At 46.4% G+C, this 22,653-nt stretch overlaps 1 protein-coding gene across 1 annotated transcript in view; it reads right to left on the reverse strand.

Moving 5' to 3' along the window:
* Positions 1-22,653, reverse strand: part of LOC120064447 (solute carrier family 12 member 5-like) — a 297,254-nt gene that overhangs the window by 100,621 nt on the left and 173,980 nt on the right. The window contains exons 2-3 of the mRNA XM_039015035.1: positions 8,219-8,316; positions 7,172-7,312 (exon numbers count right to left, since the gene is read on the reverse strand). Of these exons, the coding sequence (XP_038870963.1) occupies positions 7,172-7,312; positions 8,219-8,316 (239 nt within the window). The remainder of the gene's footprint in view (positions 1-7,171; positions 7,313-8,218; positions 8,317-22,653) is intronic.

The raw sequence follows: 22,653 nt of genomic DNA on the forward strand, positions 1-22,653 counted from the left end.
TAGCTACCAGTGCCATTGCTGACTAGCATAGCTGGTCCCATTGTTGCAAAGAGTTATGAGATATCAGAAACCCGTTGTCTTAATGTTTGTCATCTTCAATCTAGGAGTAAAGCAGGAAGTAGTCCCAGGAGGAAGGCCTATTCTAGTGATTCTATTTCTATGGTGACATCACTGCCAGTCTGATGAATAGGATCGATGAGGATGTGAAGAGGGCTGGCCGACAACTCTTTTAAAATAGACTTATCTACAGACATTGTTTTTGCTGTGTCAGTCTGGTGTGTACCTGTAAGTGTTGTGAAGCAGTAATGGCTTTAAAGGAAGTCATTGTCCAATATGAAGCTGAAAGTGATGACATAAAGACCTTGAGAACACAACAGGACGAGATGGTTGTAATGTTTCTTGAGCATAATGTTAACTTTGATACTTTAATGCTTCTTAACTGCGATTCTGAGAGTTTTCCAGGCCTGGGGGGCACTGACTAATGCGAGAGAACATTCCTGGGGCTTGTACTGGCAGCAGCTGTTGAGTTGAGAAACTAGTCTTTTTAATTAAATCATCTACGAGGAAAAAAAGGGCATCCTGATGAATTCCTGACTTTAAATGAATATTAAGCGTGCAAATTCTGGGTCTGATATAATTTGATTTGAAAAGCTGGGCTTCGGATATTAATAAGAGCCTGTTTGGAGAGTCTTAAAAAGTCACACAAACATAATTATATTCTCATTTTCCCGAGGAACAACAGGCCAAGTGCACACGCAGAGTTCCACTTAGAAAGCTCATCACTTGAGAAATGCTGCTGAAACTGTGTAGACGATGTTACATTGCCTGCAAACCTGAAGACTAGGTTTAGTCGAGCGGGATTGTGTAGTCTTGTGGCGGGCATGAGACCCGGGTCCGAATCCAGTTTGTTCAACATATTATGTTGTTCTGTATCAAACCTGACCACTGAGACTATTAGTCAAATATATCTTCCACACCAATGTGGTAAAGTACTCTAGTAAAGTAGGGTGGAGTAATCCTGAATTATGGTTAATCTGGGCCAAATCCTTATTTTGTAACTCAAGTTAAGATTCAGCCCCATTTGTTTTGTGGAACCTCTTCTTCTAGCCTATTTCCCCCTGTCGATATTTTGCCCGTTAGGGGACACCATACTGTACTCAGGGGCTGACACTTTAGCTGACCTGTTTTTGTTCATTTCCCTCTGTTGGTTTTTATCTGACAGTTCACCTAACATCTATTCTTTGAAATCCTATTTTACACCCGCAAGCAACACCACAAGGATGATTTATACTGGGAATGTTATTCACCTTTAATCAATGATCAAAACCACGCATTCTCACGTTCCCTATGGGGGCGGCAAAGAACAAACACCAGTCCATCTTTTTCATCTCTCTCTCCTTATGGCAATGACTCTCACAGTTTGCCTGGGGTCTGGCTTATGCAAATGAGAGAGCTGCTGTGGCTGTGCCCTTCAGTGTGCAGTGTGCGGCAAGAATCTCAATAAAGTTTTTGTTCTATTCTAAATTCAAACTCTAAAGTTCCCTAGGCCTTCCACTTATTTAGAGATTGCTGTCAGATTTTTGTGTCATGACTTTTGTCAGAATGGAATTGACTTTTTCAAATAATTGAATGGCATTTGGGTTTTGCAATTATCATACTTTTATTTTTGCCTCCTTCAAATTGTACAGGCTTTACATTCCATTTCACCAATACACCATTTCCAGAAACAGCTCCAGTTATTAGATGAATACACGTTGCATGGTTAATAGTGATTTCAATACGGGGGCAGTGGTACTGTTTAAAGTTAAGTTATTATGTAATAGGTTGAATTATTATGAGCTTAATGGATTTGTTTTGACCTTTCCCCTATGCTAAATGAGTGAAAGATACACCGAAAGGTAGATCCTAGAATGTCTGTTTGGTCTAAACAAAAATGTGATTAAAATATGCATGACATGTGGCTGAAATATTCTCTTTTAAATAAAAAATTATGCAGGAGAATTAAGTGGATTTTTTTATCAAACACAGAATATTAAATGATCCAATGAGAGCCAACATTTGTCAGGTCTTTTTCCAACTTTACACCACTTTCATCGATCTTTCATCCACTCTTTAACATGGCTATAATTAAGAACATAGAATTTCCATGAACTTCCATACGAGTGGCTGGGGGTCCCTCAGGGACGTATGTAATATACAATACACTCCAGGTGTAGTGGGCTGAAAGTACACCTTCCATCAGTACTTTGGTGTAGAGTTGAAAAACTGCTGTAAATCGCTGTCCCTGCTGAAACATGATCAGGGGACTATAGCCGGAGTATAGGGGTCAGATTCTAATAACATCTACTGTACGTTACTAGTGACAACACTGTATCCCTCCAATTACATAGCACACAATAGTGTGTAACAAATCACACGAGAGAGGCGCCCAAGATTAAATGTATTTTCTATAGGTACTATGATGCTGAATGATGTAGAGCTTTGCTAACTTCCTATCCTTTGCACAACCACTCTGTCGGAGGGCGGTCAAATTAACAGAGCACCCCTCTACAAAAAAAGTATCTGAAGAGTACTCGTAACTTCTGATTTCCCCAGTTGACCTTTATGTACGGTGTCCATATTAGGACAAGTCCTGAGACTGTCCTAATATAGACACCGTATTAATGTGTCCGGAGCACATCTTAAATCAGTGAAAACAAACTACAGTGTTACTCTGTGAATTCCATTTGATAGCTGCGTCATTATTCCCTCTAATACCCTTTTCACACTACTGAGCTGAGCTGTACAGCGATGGCCCGGTTAGGCATCCACCATAGTTCCTAGAATCGCGCCAGAAAGGACCATGTGAAAAGAAAACATCCAAACCAGGAGAGTATGGGCCCTGGTCAAAAGTAGTGCACTATAAAGGGAATACGGTTCCATTTGGGAAGTCTCCTAGCTACTGTATGCGTAGATCGATGGGCTCTTTCTATCTACACTCTATTCTCAACAACACCATTCGCACTGGGTAGACAAATACCCATAAAGCAACAAGACCCCACAAAAGGGGGAATACAGCAACAATCAAAGTGAGAGAAAGCCCTCCGTAGTTGTTCTCCATATGATGTCATTTTCAGCGCTTCCACACACAGTAGAGCAACACAAAAGACCCTCAGCCCTGCATCTCAGTCTAGTGTCGGAGCGGTCTCGATGGCGAACAATACACAATATATCCCTGCAGAAACATACACCCAGATTGGAAAAAAGCTGTGAAAGCTTCAACACTGTTTACAACATAGGGTTGTTTGTTAACTTTCGGTCCCAAATGGCACCTCATTCCCTCGATAGTGCAGCCACCTGAGTGCATTATGTAGGGACTAAGGTGCCATTTGGGACACATGCATGGTCTCAGTAAGATTATTTTAAAGCTACCAGGCAGATAGACAGTGAGCATGTCCTGTAGCCTACACAATAAAAATGAAGAAGAATACACTTGTTGAGATTGGCCAAAATGCCACAAGATTGGGAAGACAAAACGTATCGCAAAAAAAGAAAAAAAGAATGTGTCTAATTAGTTTACATTGAGAAGTAGCCACAGCAGATGGGCCACTTGTTTCTATTGAATTACTCCGTATGGGGGATCCAATGCCTCTATTTTAGGGAGCTCCACTTCCATTCACATTCAATTGGCATTTCATTCCTGGACCAGGAGTGCCATACAATCCCGGACCTAGACTTCTAGAATCCGGAGAACAAGTGAGGCCCAATAGAACATTGGCTGGTAGCTAGCAGCATGACGATTTCCCTCGGAGACCGTTGGAGCTGGAACAGCCGAGGACGGCGAACACAGCGGCGGCGGTGACACTACGGGTTGGCGCCACAGTGTTGAGAAGAGACAGCTGCCCCACGACCCCCTGGGATACGCAGTCAGCCCAGTGCTATCTGGCTCAGGTGCGGAGGTCCCACAGCAGGCTCCACCTCCTGCCAACCCCCCCCCCCCCCACTCGTAACAGCTGCTTCGGAACCAGCTCTCTGCCACCTCACCACCCAGGTGCCCCCATCCTCGCCGCCCCTTACTCAATCACCCCCTCACTCGACCCTTAGCCCACCACAGCCACCTGAGACCACTCACAGGTCCCTCTTGTTCTCCACAGACACAAACACTGGAGGCCGATAAGAATTCTTTACAAATGCACCCTTCATGGCCTGGGGTTGTTTAGCTGTTATGGTCGCTGACTTCAGACCACATGTGTCGGTGTGTATTCTAATCTGGCCCACACCCTTCTGACACAAACCCTCTTTCAACTATCTCTATCTCACCATCTCTATCCAATATAGAACAAGCACTCAAGGAGTGGGACTGCTGCCTTCCTTCTTTCGTGTTATGTGTAAGGTTCTACGAGCGCTGTCTACAGATGGTCTACGAATGTTGTAGAGGCTCCTAAACAAAAGCAAACCATGTTTGATATTTATTGTCTCATGCATTACATAAATGCCATCATGAAAGCCATTACATGTGCTTTTAGAACTCTGTTAAGTGTTGTGTGTCATGTAGTGTGTAGGCAGCTTAAGAGGATATACAGAGGACTGGTTAAGGCATTTGGACAGCTTTTTCCTGGTATATGAGATGGGTTTTGGGGTGGGGAGAAGGAGATAAATGGGGTCAGGCGAGAGAAGAGGAGAAGAGAAATGAGGTGAGGGAGGAGGAAAGAAGAAGAGAGAAAAAAAGGTAGAGGAAAGGAGAGTAAATGGACGACCTAGCTGCAGAGGACGTGACGAGAGAAAAAACGAGGAGGGGAAATAGAGCTGAGGAGATTAGGAAATAGGGAAAAAAAGAAGAAAGGAGAGGAGAAGATAGAAGGCTGTTGCTGAGGGGAAAAGAGAAGAGTGGACTTGAACTTACTACTGCGGTAACTGTCTGGAAGAAAGCTGACGTAGCTGGGGGGGTATACAGTACTGTACAGTTGAGGTGATAATATAGTAAGCAGAGCGAGTGCAGATGCTGTACCTCGACTTCTAAAGCAATACAAGTGCTGAGGTGCAACGAGAGGTGTGGGGAGCGGGTGCTAGGAGCTTGCAATGCCATCTTCACGCTCTGTTGCGCAAACAGTAGCTGACAGGGCTAATGCGTTTCGGCTCAGGTGTGCTGAATTACTAAAGAGGGGGAGAGAGAGAGAGAGAGAGGAGAGAGGGCACCAAATATCTCCCTCCAAATGTCCGCATATAGGTATGGATAAACACCACGTGTCAATGGTGTTTGTGTGTGTGTAGGAGAGAGACAGAGGCGGGGAGAGGGAGAAGAGAGAAGGAGAGGAGAGGGAGTGAGGCGAGAAGAAGAGATGTTTGTGTGTGTGTGTGTGTGTGTGTGTGTGTGTGTGTGTGTGTGTGTGTGTGTGTGTGTGTGTGTGTGTGTGTGTGTGTGTGTGTGTGTGTGTGTGTGTGTGTGTGTGTCTGTGTGTGTATATGTCTATGGTGAGTGTGAGAGAGAAAGAGGGGAAGGGAGAGGAGAGAGAGAAAGAGCGGGGGAAGGGGGAGATGTTTGTGCATGGGTAGAAAAAGTGCCTATGTCTATATGTGCATGGGTGTCATTTAGCCAAGTACATAGGAGGAACATGAAGTGCTGCAGGCCAGAATTATTACTACATGGTCATTCCTGCTTGCTGGAATATTCTGCTACAGGATAACAATGAATACTGTTAAGATTTAACCCCACTTTCTGTTTGCTAAGTAGGGGCATATGTAAGCTGTGAAATCTCCATTTCGCTCGATTATCAACACGGTCAAACTGCAGACGCAACTGTAGTATAACATGACGCAACATTAATCAAGATACCATCTTCGCAAGGCTACCGGCATGAATACTAATGCACGACTGGAGCTTCTAATGAGAAAATGAAGAGGCATTGTAAAACACAATGACCTGGAAGGAAAACACCATTAGAGATGGGGATGCAGTATTTTCCACCACACCATCATCATTCTTCCCATTATAAACTCACAGGGGAAAAACACTCAGCCCCCACAGATTGGGGGAAACGGTTTCCATCTTAACCCCGGCAACCTCCAGACTGTTCCCTGATGTCGCACGGTATGAAAACCCTCTAATCTCTCTTTTCACACTGCGCCGTACAAAACGCTCCAGCCGTCATACTCAATGGGTTGACGATGAAAGGGAGAGGGAGGAAAGAGGAGAGGAGAGAGAGAAAGGGATCGCTGTCGGAATGATAAACGCCATCGGCTGCCTTAATGAAAAGCTTCTCCTGGTGATGGGGAGATTGCCTTTGAAATGGGCTGCTGATTGGAGAAGCAGCTGCTTGGCGTACCGAGCGGGCTAATTAAGTATCGAAGGGCCGGGGAAGATTAGCCTCTGCTGCCCGGCGCTACCATTGGAGGAGTACTGAATCCGATATATCTATCTCTCAACTCTAGGAGGAGGTTGGTGCAGGGATCAGGATCAGGGATATAGTGGAAGATAAAAGAAAGTGCCAACTGAAAAGACTGTAAAAGTAAGTAACTTAAACGCTAATGCAGAGGAACAGTCCAGGTAAAAAGGACTGACAAAAATGAGGAAGGTAAACAGAGAGCCAGAAAAAATAACCAAAAACGAAATATAGATTGAAACCAAACAGAAATAGATGGGGAAAAACTCAGGGTGATAAGGCTTTGAGTCAGGTTCTGACCGAGTTGTGTTATTTTACAGGTCTGACTGACCAGTGCTGTGTTACAGGTCTTTTTTTTAACCTTTATTTAACTAGGCAAGTCAGTTAACAACAAATTCTTATTTTCAATGACGGCCTAGGAACAGTGGGTTAACTGCCTTGTTCAGGGGCAGAACGACAGATTTTTACCTTGCCAGCTCAGGGATTTGATCTTGCAACCTTTCGGTTACTAGTCCAACACTCTAACCACTAGGCTACCTGCCGACTGACTGGCCACTTATGCTACAGGTCTGACTGACCAGTGTCGTTACAGGTCTGACTGACCAGTGCTGTGTTACAGGTCTGACTGACCAGTGTCGTTACAGGTCTGACTGACCAGTGCTGTGTTACAGGTCTGACTGACCAGTGCTGTGTTACAGGTCTGACTGACCAGTGCTGTGTTACAGGTCTGACTGACCAGTGCTGTGTTACAGGTCTGACTGACCAGTGCTGTATTAATGGTCTGACTGACCAGTGTTGCAACAGCAACTTACCTTGACAGGTTTCTTCTTCTTTTTGTCTTCCTCCTCATTGTCGGCCTCCTCCTCGTGCTCCTTGCTGCCCTGGGGGAGGTTGGAGTAGTTGGCCAGACTACTGAGCATAGACGATACCATGGGACTGGTCTCCATCTCCTCCTGCAAAGTACATTGACACAAACAGGATAACATAAAATTGGTCAATTCCATAATAAAACATTACTGCAGTTGGCAATGTAGTGAACATATGGACGCAAGATGGATTCCCTGCATATCTGACGTGGTGCAAAATAAAGCGGGAAGCAATATGACAAAATCGGGGGTGTAAAATATAAAATGTGTAATATGAATACAAACTACTTAATACAGTATATGCAGCAAACCACTCATCATTTCAAATGAGGATCCCTTTGAGAAAAAATGTAATACACTTGGCTTTTTGCTTATGAAGGTAAATGGCTTTGTCTCAGTCATTTTCTGTAGCAGTTTGGAACTGTGCTTGTATTAACCCGAGGTGTTCACTCGCCCTTCAAACAGTAATTACCCTCATTAATCGATGACAGGGCCCTTATTCAATCACTCGCTGATCTGTGAATGTGTGTGTGTGTGTGTTTGCCTACAAATTCCAGTCTCACAGGCAGGACCATACTCTGGTCATCATACAGTTGGCTTGTGTTGCATATGCATGAGTAGGTCTGTCTGTCTGTCTGTCTGTCTGTCTGTCTGTCTGTCTGTCTGTCTGTCTGTCTGTCTGTCTGTCTGTCTGTCTGTCTGTCTGTCTGTCTGTCTGCCTGCCTGCCTGCCTGCCTGCCTGCCTGCCTGCCTGCCTGCCTGCCTGCCTGCCTGCCTGCCTGCCTGCCTGCCTGCCTGCCTGCCTGCCTGCCTGCCTGCCTGCCTGCCTGCCTGCCTGCCTGCCTGCCTGCCTGCCTGCCTGCCTGCCTGCCTGCCTGCCTGCCTGCCTGCCTGCCTGCCTGCCTGCCTGCCTGCCTGCCTGCCTGCCTGCCTGCCTGCCTGCCTGCCTGCCTGCCTGCCTGCCTGCGTGCGTGCGTGTGTGTCTATACATACCTCAAACAGAGCCATATGTTTGCCATCGTATTGCTGGCTCTTCTCTGTGGCTTCACTGCTGTTGATGAAAGGGCTGCTCTCCTTGGGGTTCCCATCACCTGAATGAAGAGACACAGAACCATCATAAGATGGGCTGAAATACAATGCATCCCCATTCTATTCAATACCTAAAATGGTCAAATGTTTCTCACATCTCCCTGTTCTCCCCATTCTATTCCATACCTAAAAAGGTAAAATGTTTCTCACGTCTCACTGTTCTATAATTCGATACCTTAATAGCGCAACGCTTAGTTTGCTTCACTACGTCTTTATGAAGAAACAGAAGCCGTTGCCCATCAGAGCTTCATTCCCCAAACAAGTGACCCATCACATATGTGATGTCATGTTTTGGGACTGCAAGGCTTTGAGCAAGGCTGATAGCCCCAGTTAAGTGCACACTTAAAAAAAAAATATTCCACAAGGTTTCACACTCGCTTGCCTGTCAGTCGAACTTGCAAGGACGACCTTTCCTGAAACACATATTTTAATTTACGCTCTAAGCTCCTCTCACCTGGGGTCATGTCTTGGACTGTGCCACGAGTCAAGCTATTTTTAGTGAAAACGCAGCCTGTGCGGTTGACGGTAGTACACCGCTAACTGCATTCCCCCTCTGTACTCTTGCTTCTCTATGGGGGAGTGAAAGAGAGAGTGGGTGATGAGAGACTGAGAGACGGGGGTTGAGCGAGACCGACAAGCAGAGAAAGGGAAATGGAAAAAACTGATAGAGAGAGAGAGAGAGACAAAGAGACCGAGAGATTTAGAGTAACAGACAGAGAGTAAAAGAGAGAGACAGAGAGGGGGAGAAAGAGAGAGAGAGAGAGTGAAGAGAGAGAGAAGAAAAGTTAGAGCGACAGAGAGCTGCAGAAGGAGAATTTTAAAAGGTACTGCGGTACTTCAAATCCAGCTCACGTCGCCCCACACCCAACCAAAAATACCTGCTCTGTTTAAAACGTAGGCCTGTCCATTTAATCCAACACGTTGTGGGTTTTTCAGGGCATGTCATATATTTCCATCCATAGACAATAATATCAGATATACTCCAGAAGAAAACTGCACACATGCACTGTACTGTATATTAATATACACAAATCACTACTATGTTGTAAAGAAATCAATGCCCACACACACATACAAACACAAGGCTTTAGGCTGTTGTAAGACTCCCCTAGGATTCAAAGCCCAGGTCATTTGATCTTTTGCCGAACAGCCTGGCAGCCTTCCTTAGATCATCAAAAAAGAGACAGCTGGAGTCATACTTGAGCAGTGGTGTGCTTGAAGGGGTAATACACCCTTATAAAGTGAGTGGTCTACACAACTCTCGTATCCCTTTTCTCTCCCCGGCTCATCTCTCCTGATAGTAAATTGATTGGAATTCCAACATCAAAGGAACCATGGTGAATTTATGAAAATAAGTGTAACGGCTGTCGTCGGAAGAAGGTGAAGACCAAAACGCAGCGTGGTAAGTGTTCGTCATGTTTAATAGAAACTGAACACTAAAAAGCAAACACAACAAAGTGACAACCGAAACAGCTCCGTCAGGTGCAACACACACTAAACAGAAATGAATCACCCACAACACAAAATGGGAAAACAGGCTACCTAAGTATGGCTCCCAATCAGAGACAACGATAGACAGCTGCCTCTGATTGGGAACCACACCAGGCCAAACACATAGAAAACCAACAACATAGAAAAAAGAACATAGACTGCCCACCCTAGTCACACCCTGGCCCAACCAAAATTGAGAATAAAAAACCTCTCTATAGCCAGGGCATGACAATAAGTGATGGTCCTCAAAGACATCCTGCCTTTTTTCTTTGACCGTTCTCTACTTGTCGTTCGTCAGTCTCATTTGCCCATGCAAACTGGAACTATCGCTTAAAGCGGCAGTCAGCCAGTACTTTGTGAACCGAGCTTTGACACCGGGGGAAGGTGACAAGGCATCTGGCGCGTCGCCACTCCAGAGCATGTTATGTTCCTGGCAGGAGGCTCTTGAAGATGTTCAGTCACTTGCAGGCCCCTGGAGAATCCCCCCCCTCCCTCTTCATCCTCCCGTCTCCATCCCCCTGCTGCTAGTCAATGTCACCGCTGCTTATTTAACTACATCTTGGTTCAATGGTTCTGTGAGTTAGCGTAAAATTACATTTGAGCAGATTTCAATGAATATATGATGTGGCCATAAGTAGAGAGGGATTCCTAACATTTGGGCATTTTTGGGGTGTGTAGTACAATGCCAATATACCACAGCTAAGGGCTGTTCTTCAGCACGACACAAAGCAGAGTGTCACGCCCTGGCCTTAGTTATCTTTGTTTTCTTTATTATTTTAGTTAGGACAGGGTGTGACATGGGGGATGTTTGTGTGCGTTTGTCTCGTTTAGGGTGTTTGTATTGTCTAGGTTTTTTTTGTAGAGTTCATGGGGGTGTGTTCAGTGTAGGTGTTTATGTAAGTCTATGGTTGCCTAGATTGGTTCTCAATTAGAGACAGCTGTCTATCGTTGTCTCTGATTGGGAGCCATATTTAGGCAGCCATAGTCATTAGGTAGGTTGTGGGTAATTGTCTATGTGTAAGTTGCCAGTGTCTGCACGTATTTGTCTTGTATAGCTTCACGGTCGTTCGGGTTGTTGTTTTGTTTTGTTTAGTTTGTGTTAGTGTTCTTTGTCTTTCTTAAATAAATACAAATATGTATTTATATCACGCTACGCCTTGGTCCTCTCTTTCACCCGAAGACAATTGTGACAGAATTACCCACCAAAACCGGACCAAGCAGCGTGATGACGGGCAACAACAGCAATGGCCGAGGACACAGGACTCCTGGACTTGGGAGGAGGTATTAGACAGCAGAGGACCCTGGGCACAACCAGGGGAATATCGCCGCCCCAATGCAGAGCTGGAGGCAGTCGAAAGCAGAGAGGCGCCGGTATGAGGAGCTAGCACGGCAGAGCGGCTGGAAACCCGAGAGGCAGCCCCAAAGATTTCTTGGGGGAGGGCACACGGGGAGTGTAGCTGGGGCAAGTAGGAGACTTGAGCCAGCTCCCCGTGCTTACCGTGAGGAACCAAGGATGGAACCGGAGCCAGTCGGGGTGGAGTTGGAGGTGAGCAGGGCGAGTGAAGTAGAGACTGTGAAGGAGATAATGGGGAAATTGGAGGAGAGAGTTATGAGGGAGGTGCTGTGTTGGTGCCAGGCCTTCTGTGCACCTCCCTAGCCCTGCATGTCCTGCGCCAGCTCAACGCACCAGCTCTCCTGTGGCAGCCCCTCGCATTCGACCAGTGGTGCGTGTTCCCAGTCCAGTACCACCAGTGCCAACACCACGCACCAGGCTTCCAGTGCGTCTCCAGAGCCCTGTTCCTCCTCCACGCACTCACCTTGAGGTGCGTGTCCTTAGCCCGGTACCACCAGTTCCGGTACCACGCACCAGGCCTACTGTGCGCCTCAGCCGGCCAGAGTCTCCCGTCTGCCCAGCGCCGCCTGCGCTGCCCGTCTACCCAGCGCCGTCTGAGTCTGCCGTCTGCCCAGCGCCGTCTGCAATGTCCGCCTGCCCAGCGCCGTCTGAGCTACCCATCTGCCCAGCGCCGTCTGAGCTGCCTGCCTGCCCAGCGCCATCTGAGCTGCCTGCCTGCCCAGAGCCATCTGAGCTGCCTGCCTGCCCAGAGCCATCTGAGCTGCCTGCCTGCCCAGAGCCATCTGAGCTGCCTGCCTGCCCAGAGCCATCTGAGCTGCCTGCCTGCCCAGCGCCATCTGAGCCGCCCGCCAGTCAGGAGCTGCCAGAGCCGCCCGCCAGTCAGGAGCTGCCAGAGCCGCCCGCCAGTCAGGAGCTGCCAGAGCCGCCCGCCAGTCAGGAACCTCCAGAGCCGCCCGCCAGTCAGGAGCTGCCAGAGCCGCCCGCCAGTCATGAGCCGCCCGCCAGTCATGAGCTGCCCGCCAGTCATGAGCTGCCCCCCAGTCATGAGCTGCCCCTCAGTCCGGAGCTACCACTCAGTCTGGAGTTGCCCCTCAGTCCAGAGTTGCCCCTCAGTCCGGAGCTACCACTCCGTCCAGTGGCGCCCTCTACGATGATCTTCAGTCCGGGACTCGCTGCACGGGTCCTCGTTCCTGGGAGGCCACCTAAGCGGGTATTGACTATGGTGGAGTGGGGTCCACGTCCCACACCCGAGCCACCGCCGTAGGAAGGCCCACTCGGACCCTCCCCTTCTGTGTCAGGTTTTGCGGCCGGAGTCCGCACCTTTGGGGGGGCTACTGTCACGCCCTGGCCTTAGTTATCTTTGTTTTCTATATTATTTTAGTTAGGTCAGGGTGTGACATGGGGGATGTTTGTGTGCGTTTGTCTCGTTTAGGGTGTTTGTATTGTCTAGGGTTTTTTTGTAGAGTTCATGGGGTTGTGTTCAGTGTAGGTGTTTATGTAAGTCTATGGTTGCCTAGATTGGTTCTCAATTAGAGACAGCTGTCTATCGTTGTCTCTGATTGGGAGCCATATTTAGGCAGCCATAGTCATTAGGTAGGTTGTGGGTAATTGTCTATGTGTAAGTTGCCAGTGTCTGCACTTATTTGTCTTGTATAGCTTCACGGTCGTTCGGTTTGTTGTTTTGTTTAGTTTGTGTTAGTGTTCTTCGTCTTTCTTAAATAAATACAAATATGTATTTATATCACGCTGCGCCTTGGTCCTCTCTTTCACCCGAAGACAATCGTGACACAGAGTGCCTGGATATTGGCCATATACCACAAACCCCCAAAGTGCCTTATTGCTTTTATAAACCGGTTTCTAACATGGTCCCTACAAACCCCCCGCTGTTATAAACCAAATGCTAGGCTAGAAGCAGGAGGATATAATGTGTTCATAAATTCCTTATTACTTTTCGCTTGTTATTTGCCTTGGAACATCGTAGTGATTATTCAGATAGAGCAGTAAACAAGTATTTTTGTGTCATACCCGTTGATGTTGCGATAGGTATTCTTAATGTTTACGAATGGAACAATTGACAGTCTCCAGAAGTTAGCTTGAGCCTTGAAAATCGGAGCTTTCCCTTGTACAGTGGATGATTGTGCTGCGTAGAATTGCACAAACTCAGTGTAGCGCCGCTCAGAAGCTCATACTTTCAGCTTCGCGCAGCTTTTGCACAGGTAGAACCCCACGAAATGTGGACAGAGTTTTAGGGGTCTCCTTAAAGGTGAAGAGCCACATGTGAATGTGGACTCTATCAGAGTGCTAAGCCAACAACGGCAGATGCCATTTACGATGTTTGCTGCTGGGTTTCGAGGACTATTTCCTCTCAACCCTAGGCAATTCAGGGATTGAATTGCATTTCGTACAGAGAGGTGCCATGTCCAATTCAACCGACAGGATTTGAAATGGAACTGACCCAAAGTCAGTTGGGTTAATAACATGGTAATATGTCAACATGTTAATATTGGCAATGGCCCAAAGTTTTTTCCCCCACATAGTGCATAGCCAAATGGCTTAAGTTCATGTGCATTAGCTACCTCATCCACTCCTTCCCTCTGGCTCAGCCCAGAGGTGTGCTGCTCACTGCTCATCCTTGTGCCATAATTGAGCTGTGGGTTATCTCGACGCAGTGACCCAGCTTGCTGACACGGCTACAACAGTAGGTATAAGGTGAATGATGTCCGGTCAGCATTACTATGCAATCTGTACTGTAGTACTCATGCGGTACAGATTATAGAGTGCGAGTCTACGGCAGCCATCAGTGCTAGCTATCGCGCTCTGCGAAAATGTCAGATCGGTGCCAACCGAAACTGGGCCAATGTCTCGTAATAAAAAGGCCTTGCTCCAGCAAAGCCTCCAACCCCCCCCCCCCCCCCCGGACTGACATGACAGTTTGGAGTGGTCCAAAAGCAAACCCATACTGTCACCAAAACCAACACCGGGCTATTTGACCACAAACTGACACATAAAATCATGCCTACAAATGCCCACATAGGGCCATAAATAGATATGTAGCTGATCTCTCTTTCTTCCCTTCTGTCTCACTTCTCTCTCCGTCTCACACACACACATCCACTGACACACGCATGGGTTATATTGTCACATTTCCAATTAACATAGAATGCTACCAACGATAGCAATGTTCTCCTCTCAAACCAACTATTGCCAGGACAAAGCAATTTACACTTGTGAAATCTGAGTATGCACAACATCCCTCCAATTATTATCAATATGCACTATGCAGGTGCTCAATCTCAACATGAGTTTTCATGCAGCCCTGCCACGGAGGTTCCGCCTTTGACACAGCCGCTCTCAACTTCAACCAACCCAAAGCTGACAGCAGCCATTTTCTGATTGGCTAGAGACGCAATGGGCAAAAGGACGTTGGCACATTTACGAAGAGAGCTAGGAGAGCTCTTAGCACATTGGCCAGCGACGTTGTCTTCCCATCATGAATGGGTAGGCATTGTAATGGTCTCTCACGGCTTTGTGCCATACCGCTAGCCGGGGACATCAGCTTTAATTTCTCTTAAACGCTAGGACTATCCATCACCTATCTGCCTCAGACACCTGGCAGAAGGATGCTTGTATGAAAGTCCAAGAAGTTGAATACAAATCGGCGATCCCTCCAAACTCCATTTGTTTACTGTCTTCAGATTCTGGCGGTGAGGGTGGGATATGCTACTGCAAGAGAAAACGATGATTCAGATATTATGGGGTCGAAGAATAATACACATTTATTGAGATTGATGTTTCTTTGTTTTTCATTACAGTTTGAATTTGTGAGGTTCCTTGTCATTTTATGACCCGATATTGACATTTTCATGTGTACATTTTTCGCCAAGGGCAAAATGGATACAATACACTATCATTATGCCTATTGCATGATTTAACTGACTTATCTTATCTGGTTTGGTCCAATACCCTTTTATAATCCTCTCTCTATATTGTATAATATTAGTATTAAAGGTATTAAAAAAGCTTCGTGGCCATACAGTGGAGTGTAGGTGTGTCCCAAATGGCACCCTATTCCCTATATAGTGCACTACTTGACCGGCCGTTCTTCTTTCCCCAGACTCTCTGCTCAATCAAACAGACTCTGTCAGGCAAGCCGCCGCAGTGGGGTGCAGTGTACTGGATCCCCATTGGAGCTTCACTATCATGGTCCTCCAGGTACTTGGCAGCCTGGCAGGCAGGGTGTGGAGAGGAGCAGTCCCTGTCCGGTGCAGTGTAACCACTAGGTAGAGGAACATCACTCCTGCACAGTGACTGCCTAGAGGGGCATGAGCTGCATTAATTGGTGGGTGGTGGAGCTTGACAGGGCTGTAAGGAAGAAGGGAGGAAGGGAAAGGGGGACGAGATAGGGAGGAAGAAGGGGGATTGGACCAATTCCTTATAGACTGGAAGAATAATTGCCTGCAGAGCTAAGGTGATCCATACCTCAACTCCTTTACGTTTTTTAAGCTGTGTAATGGGGAGGGAAGAAGAGGGTGGAGGGGGGAGGTGGGATTGGGGGAGGGAGGAGAGAGGAGCAAAGCCAGAGAAGGGGAGATTGACATATTTTCATGAGGTCATACATTTAAAATTCACCCTCACTCCCCACATGCCAGTGAACCAATCTCGGAAGAAAATTTCCGCACCGGTGCCAAAGTGATGCCAATTCAGGACGCCGACCCAAAACCTATCACACTTTTATTACACTTGGCACATTTTTGGACGAGGTGCTCCTGACAGAGGAGGAACGAGCGAGGCTCAAATTGAATACTGCGCGAGAGAGAGATCCAAACGCCAGGTCTGATGGGGAAAGGGGTAAGTTCGGTCCGGATCAGTTATCCACTCGCCGGGTCTGATCGAAGACGACGTCTCGCCTACCAATTTTAATGGAATATGTGCAGGTGTGAATTGCCCCCCGCAAATTAGCACCTGAGGCGTATCCTGCCGACTGACCCTTGTCTCCCTTGGCCCAGACAGATTCTCGCCCAAAGCCCAGATGACAGGACAGTGAGGACACACTCCCAGTCGAACTGTCAACAGCCCTTCTGCCTTGTCTCTGTTGACAGCTGGGAACAAGTAGAGCTCTCGGAGTACTGCCTGGCAGACAGAGAAAACCCATCTCACGGCATGAACCCGGAGAAAATAGCCCACCGTGAAGAGACATGGGAGGGAAAGGTGTGAAATCAATCCCAGAGGAAAGGGGGGAGAGAGAGAAAAGTAGGGACTAGGAAAGAGACAGAGAGAAAGAGAGAGAGCATGTAGATGAAGAGAGAGAGGGGAGAGAGCGAGGGAAAGAAAGAAGTTGTGGAGGCTGAAAGACATATAGAAACAGAAGACTTAAATACCAAGACAGACATGACAGTGAAGGAGAAAGAGAGAGTGCACCGCCTATTATGTGAGCATTCTCCAATTCAAACACTCTGTCATCACCATGTTCTTCTTTTGACAGAAGGGTGATTTTGAATGGGGTATTGACTTGACTCTCAATGTATTTCGCAATACACTGCTTAGTGAGCACGTCTTGATGATCTCTGTGTGTGAGTGGGCATTTCTGTGAGTGAACATGCATATGTGTTTGTTTGTGTGTGTGTGTGTGTGTGTGTGTGTGTGTGTGTGTGTGTGTGTGTGTGTGTGTGTGTGTGTGTGTGTGTGTGTGTTTGTGTGTGTGTGTGTGTGTGTGTGTGTGTGTTTTTGTGTGTGTGTGTGTGTGTGTGTGTGTGTTCATGCATCCATGCACGTAAATGTGTATGCTTGTGTGTACGCTGTCAATGTGCAGTGGCACATAAAGAAGTCTAATGTCACTCTTTCACTGTTGCTTCACGGATGCTGTAAGGTTAAAGCCTTTGTGCTCCTGCTCCATTAGTCTTCTTACAGCTCCCATTTTCTCCCTCTGTTTATGGGTAAACTGCACATTTCATAATACAAAGGCCACTTCACTTCAAAGGGCCCTTTTGTGGACCCTGAAACGGTAGCCAAACTGTCTTTACCAGACTATTCAGATTAAACTGGTCCATTCATCACCACTGGCTGAGTTTCCTGACATGTTCAATGCAGTGTGTGTGTGTGTGTGTGTGTGTGTGTGTGTGTGTGTGTGTGTGTGTGTGTACATGCGTGTACATGAGACAACAAATCTTAAAATAAGATGATCCTGTTTGATCGTATTCACAAAAAGTAGCAGTTGCATATTATCTGTCATGCATTTCGTAGGAGGGTATAAGGCTGGTGATTTTTTGTCAAACGCATTTGGATTCCCACACATTTCCTGAACCCAAAAGTTGACATAACGACAACATCAGAACTCATGTGTATGTAAACGCATCCATCCAAAAGATACAGGACACCACGGTTGAAGGCCTGATAACCAACAACGGCGAGACAACAACCTCTCCCTCAACATCAGCAAAACAACGGAGTCGAACGTTGACTTCAGGAAGCAGAGGAGGGAACATGCCCCGATCCACGACTTCAGGAAGCAGAGGAGGGAACATGCCCCGATCCACGACTTCAGGAAGCAGAGCAGGGAACATGCCCCGATCCACATCGACGGGGCTGCAGTAGAAATAGTCTGCAGTTTTAAGTTCCTTGGCGTCCACATCGCTGAGGACGTGACAGTCCGGTCACAACTTGTGGACTTGTTTACGTGCTGCTGTACGGTTTGTTGCTAACGTTACCTGGCTACCTGACAACTTTGCGGTTTTTACTTTCTCATTTTTAATAACCGTTTTATATTTTTTCCTTTTTTCCATTCAACTTTTTCACCTCGGACGCTTTATCTGGACATGTTTCTGCAGGACCTCCACCAGCCAAAAAAGTTAAGTAGTAACATTAACATTATGCCATCTAACTGCAGTAGCTGTACTCATAATGTACAGGAGAAATATTGCCTTATGGTGAGGATAACCGTGCTGCAAGCCCAGCTTCAGGGGCATTCGTTAGTCAAGGGCAATTTAATTGTAGGAAAGTATGAAACAGCATCTGTGCCACCAGTAAGTACAGATAGTAGTATAAATCCCCTCGCACAGTCCCTGCAGCCGGACAATTATCTCATGGCTTCTTGAAGGAAATGCCATCGCAATGCTCAACCGGTGTCGCTCATTCAGCTGACAGAAACTTTCAACGGGTTCTCCCCATTAAGCAACGAGTCGGAGTCAGAGGCCGAGCCTTCTCTGGTCTCTCTTGTAGCCCTGCCCCACTGTTTACCAGGGGGCAGGGCTACAGACGTAAAGGCTAATCTGAAGATGGTGCTGGCTAAGGCTAAAACTGGCAAGTGTAGAGAGTATAGGGATATTGTTATCCACGTCGGCACCAACGATGTAAGGATGAAACAGTCAGAGGTTATCAAGTGCAACATAGCTTCAGTGTGTAAATCAGCTAGAAAGATGTGTTGGCATCAAGTAATTGTCTCTGGCCCCCTCCCAGTTAGGGGAGTGATGAGCTCACAACTCAATCGCTGGTTGAAAACTGTTTTCTGCCCCTCCCAAAAGATAGAATTTGTAGATAATTGGCCCTCTTTCTGGGACTCACCCACAAACAGGACCAAGCCTGGCCTGTTGAGGAGTGACAGACTCCATCCTAGCTGGAGGGTTGCTCTCATTTTATCTATGAACATAGACAGGGCTCTAACTCATCTAGCTCCACAATGAAGGCTGTTAGCCAGCATGCCAGCTTAGTGGAGTCTGCCACTAGCACAGTCAGTGTAGTCAGCTCAGCTATCCCCATTGAGACTGTGTCTGTGCTTCGATCTAGGTTGGGCAAAACTAAACATGGCGGTGTTCGCCTTAGCAATCTCACTGGAATAAAGACCTCATCCATTCCTGCCATTATTGAAAGAGATTGTGATACCTCACATCTCAAAATAGGGCTGCTTAATGTTAGATCCCTCACTTCCAAGGCAGTTATAGTCAATTAACTAATCACTGATCCTAATCTTGATGTGATTGGCCTGACTGAAACATGGCTTAAGCATGGTTACACTAATGACCATATTCCGGCGCATCCCGCAAAGGCGGAGGTGTTGCTAACATTTTTGATAGCAAATTTCAAAATGACGTTTTCGTCTTTTGAGCTTCTCGTCATGAAATCTATGCAGCCTACTCAATCACTTTTTATAGCTACTGTTTGCAGGACTCCTGGGCCGTATACAGCCTTCCTACAGCGTTCCATGAATTGCTATTGGACCTTGTAGTCATGGCAGATAATATTCACATTTTTGGTGACTTTAATATTCACATGGAAAAGTCCACAGACCCACTCCAAAAGGAGCCATCATCGACTCAGTGGGTTTTGTCCAACATGTCTCCGGACCTACTGACTGCCACAGTCATACTCTGGACCTAGATTTGTCCTGTGGAATAAATATTGTGGATCTTAATGTTTTTCCTCATAATCCTGGACTATCAGACCACTCATTTTTTTACGTTTGCAATTGCAAGAAATAACCTCCTTAGCCCCAACCAAGGATCATCAAAAGCCGTGCTATAAATTCTCGGACCACCGAAAGATTTCTAAATGCCCTTCCAGACTCCCTCCACCTACCCAAGGACGTTGAAGTACAAAAATCGGTTAACCACCTAACTGAGGAACTTAACTTAATCTTGCCTAATACCCTAGATGTAGTTGCACCCCTAAAAACAAAACATTTGTCATAAGAAACTAGCTCCCTGGTATACAGAAAATATCAGAGCCCTGAAGCAAGCTTCCAGAAAATTGGAACGGAAATGGCACTCAACCAAACTGGAAGTCTTCCGACTAGCATGGAAAGACAGTACCGTGCAATATCATAGAGCCCTCACTGCTGCTCGATCCTCCTATTTTTCCAACTTAATTGAGGAAAATAAGAACAATCCAAAATGTATTTTTGATACTGTCGCAAAGCTAACTAAAAAGCATTCCCCAAAAGAGGACGGCTTTCACTTCAGCAGCGATAAATCCATGAACTTCTTTGACGAAAAGATCATGATCACTAGAAAGCAAATTACGGACTCCTCTTTAAATCTGCATATTTCTTTAAAGCTCAGTTGTCCTGAGTCTGCACAACTCTGCTAGGACCTAGTATCATGGGAGAAACTCAAATTGTTTTATCCTGTATCTTTTGACACATTCATGAAAATAGTAATGGCCGATAAACCCTTAAGCTGCATAATGGACTCTATTCTAACTAAACGACTGAAAGAGCTGCTTCCTGTGCTTGGCCCTCCTATGTTGAACATAATAAACGGCTCCCTATCCACCGGATGTGTACCAAACTCACTAAAAGTAGTAGTAATAAAACCTCTCTTGAAAAAGCCAAACCTTGACCCAGAAAATAGAAAAAACTATCGGCCTATATCAAATCTCCCATTCCTCAAACATTTTTGAAAAAGCTGTTGCGCAGCGACTCACTGCCTTCCTGAAGACAAACAATTTATACAAAATGCTTCAGTCTGATTTTAAACTCCATCATAGCACTGAGACTGCACTCGTGAAGGTGGTAAATTACCTTTTAATGGCGTCAGACCAAGGCTCTGCATCTGTCCTCATGCTCCTAGACCTTAGTGCTGCTCTAGACACCATCGATCACCACATTCTTTTGGAGAGATTGGAAACCCAAATTGGTCTACACGGACAAGTTCTGGCCTTTTTTAGATCTTATCTGTCGCAAAGATATCAGTTTGTCTCTGTGAATGGTTTGTCCTCTGACAAATCAACTAAGTTTCGGTGTTCCTCAAGGTTCCGTTTTAGGACCACTATTGTTTTCACTATATATTTTACCTCTTGGTGATGTCATTCAGAAACATAATGTTAGCTTTCACTGCTATGGACAATACACAGCTGTACATTTCGATGAAAGATGGTGAAGCCCCAAAATTGCCCTCCCTGGATGCTGATGTTGGAAGGAAGCTGATGGCGGCAAATGTTTTATTTTTAAACTCGGACAAAACAGATGCTAGTTCTAGGTCCCAAGAAACGAAGAGATCTTCTGTTGAATCTGACAATTAATCTTGATGGTTGTACAGTCGTCTGAAATAAAACTGAAAAACCTTGGCGTACATTTGGACCCTGATCTCTCTTTTGACGAACATATCAAGACTATTTTAAGGACAACTTTTTTTCATCTTCATAACATTGCAAAATTCTGAAACTTTCTGTCCAAAACTGATGCAGAAAAGTTCATCCATGCTTTTGTCACTTCTAGATTAGACTACTGCAATGCTCTACTTTCCGGCTACTCGGACAAATCACTAAATAAACTTCAGTTAGTGCTAAACACGGCTGCTAGAATCTTGACTAGAACCAAACAATTTGATCATATTACTCCAGTGCTAGGCTCTCTACCCTGACTTCCTGTTAAGGCTAGGGCTGATTTCAAGGTTTTACTGCTAATCTACAAAGCATTACATGGGCTTGCTCCTACCTATCTCTCCGATTTGGTCCTACCGTACATATCTACACGTACGCTACAGTCACAAGACGCAGGCCTCCTTATTGTCTGGAGGCAGGGCTTTCTCCTATAGATCTCAATTTTTATGGAATGGTCTGCCTATCCATGTGAGAGACGCAGACTCAGTCTCGACCTTTAAGTCTTTATTGAAGAATCATCTCTTCAGTAGGTCCTATGATTGAGTGGAGTCTGGCCCAGGGGTGTGAAGGTGAAAGGAAAGGCACTGGAGCGACGAACCACCCTTGCTGTCTCTGCCTGGCTGGTTCCCCTCTCTCCACTGGGATCTAACCCTATTACGGGGTCTGAGTCACTGGCTTACTGGTGCTCTTCCATCCTGTCCCTAGGAGGGGTGCATCACTTGAGTGGGTTGAGTCAATGAAATGATCTTCCTGTCCAGGTTTGGCGCCCCCCTCGGGTTCATGCCGTGGGGGAGATCTTTGTGGGCTATACTCAGCCTTGTCTCAGGGTAGTAAGTTGGTGGTTTGAAGCAATCCCTCTAGTGGTGTGGGTGCTGTGCTTTGGCAAAGTGGGTGGGGTTATATTCTGCCTGTTTGGCCCTGTCCGGGGGTATCGTCGGAAGGGGCCACGGTGTCTCCCGACCCGTCTTGTCCCAGCCTCCAGTATTTATGCTGCAGTAGTGTGGGGCTAGTCGTGTGTGTCGGGGGGCTAGGGTCAGTCTGTTATATCTAGTATTATATCTGTTATATCGAGTATTTCTCCTGTCTTATCCGGTGTCCTGTGTGAATTTAAGTATGCTCCCTCTAATTCCCTCTCTCCCTCTCCCTCTCCCTCTCCCTCCCCTCCCGGAGGACCTGAGTCCTGGGACCATGCCTCAGGACTACCTGGCCTGATGACTCCTTGCAGTCCCCAGTCAACCTGGTTGTGCTGCTGCTCCAGTTTCAACTGTTCTGCCTGCGGCTATGGAACCATGACCTGTTCACCGGACTTGCTACCTTGTCCCAGACCTGCTGTTTTCGACTCTCTCTAACGAACTCTGAATGCTCGGCTATGAAAAGCCAACTGACATTTACTCCTGAGGTG

Source organism: Salvelinus namaycush, chromosome 2 (assembly GCF_016432855.1).
Source record: "Salvelinus namaycush isolate Seneca chromosome 2, SaNama_1.0, whole genome shotgun sequence".
Taxonomy (NCBI): domain Eukaryota; kingdom Metazoa; phylum Chordata; class Actinopteri; order Salmoniformes; family Salmonidae; genus Salvelinus; species Salvelinus namaycush.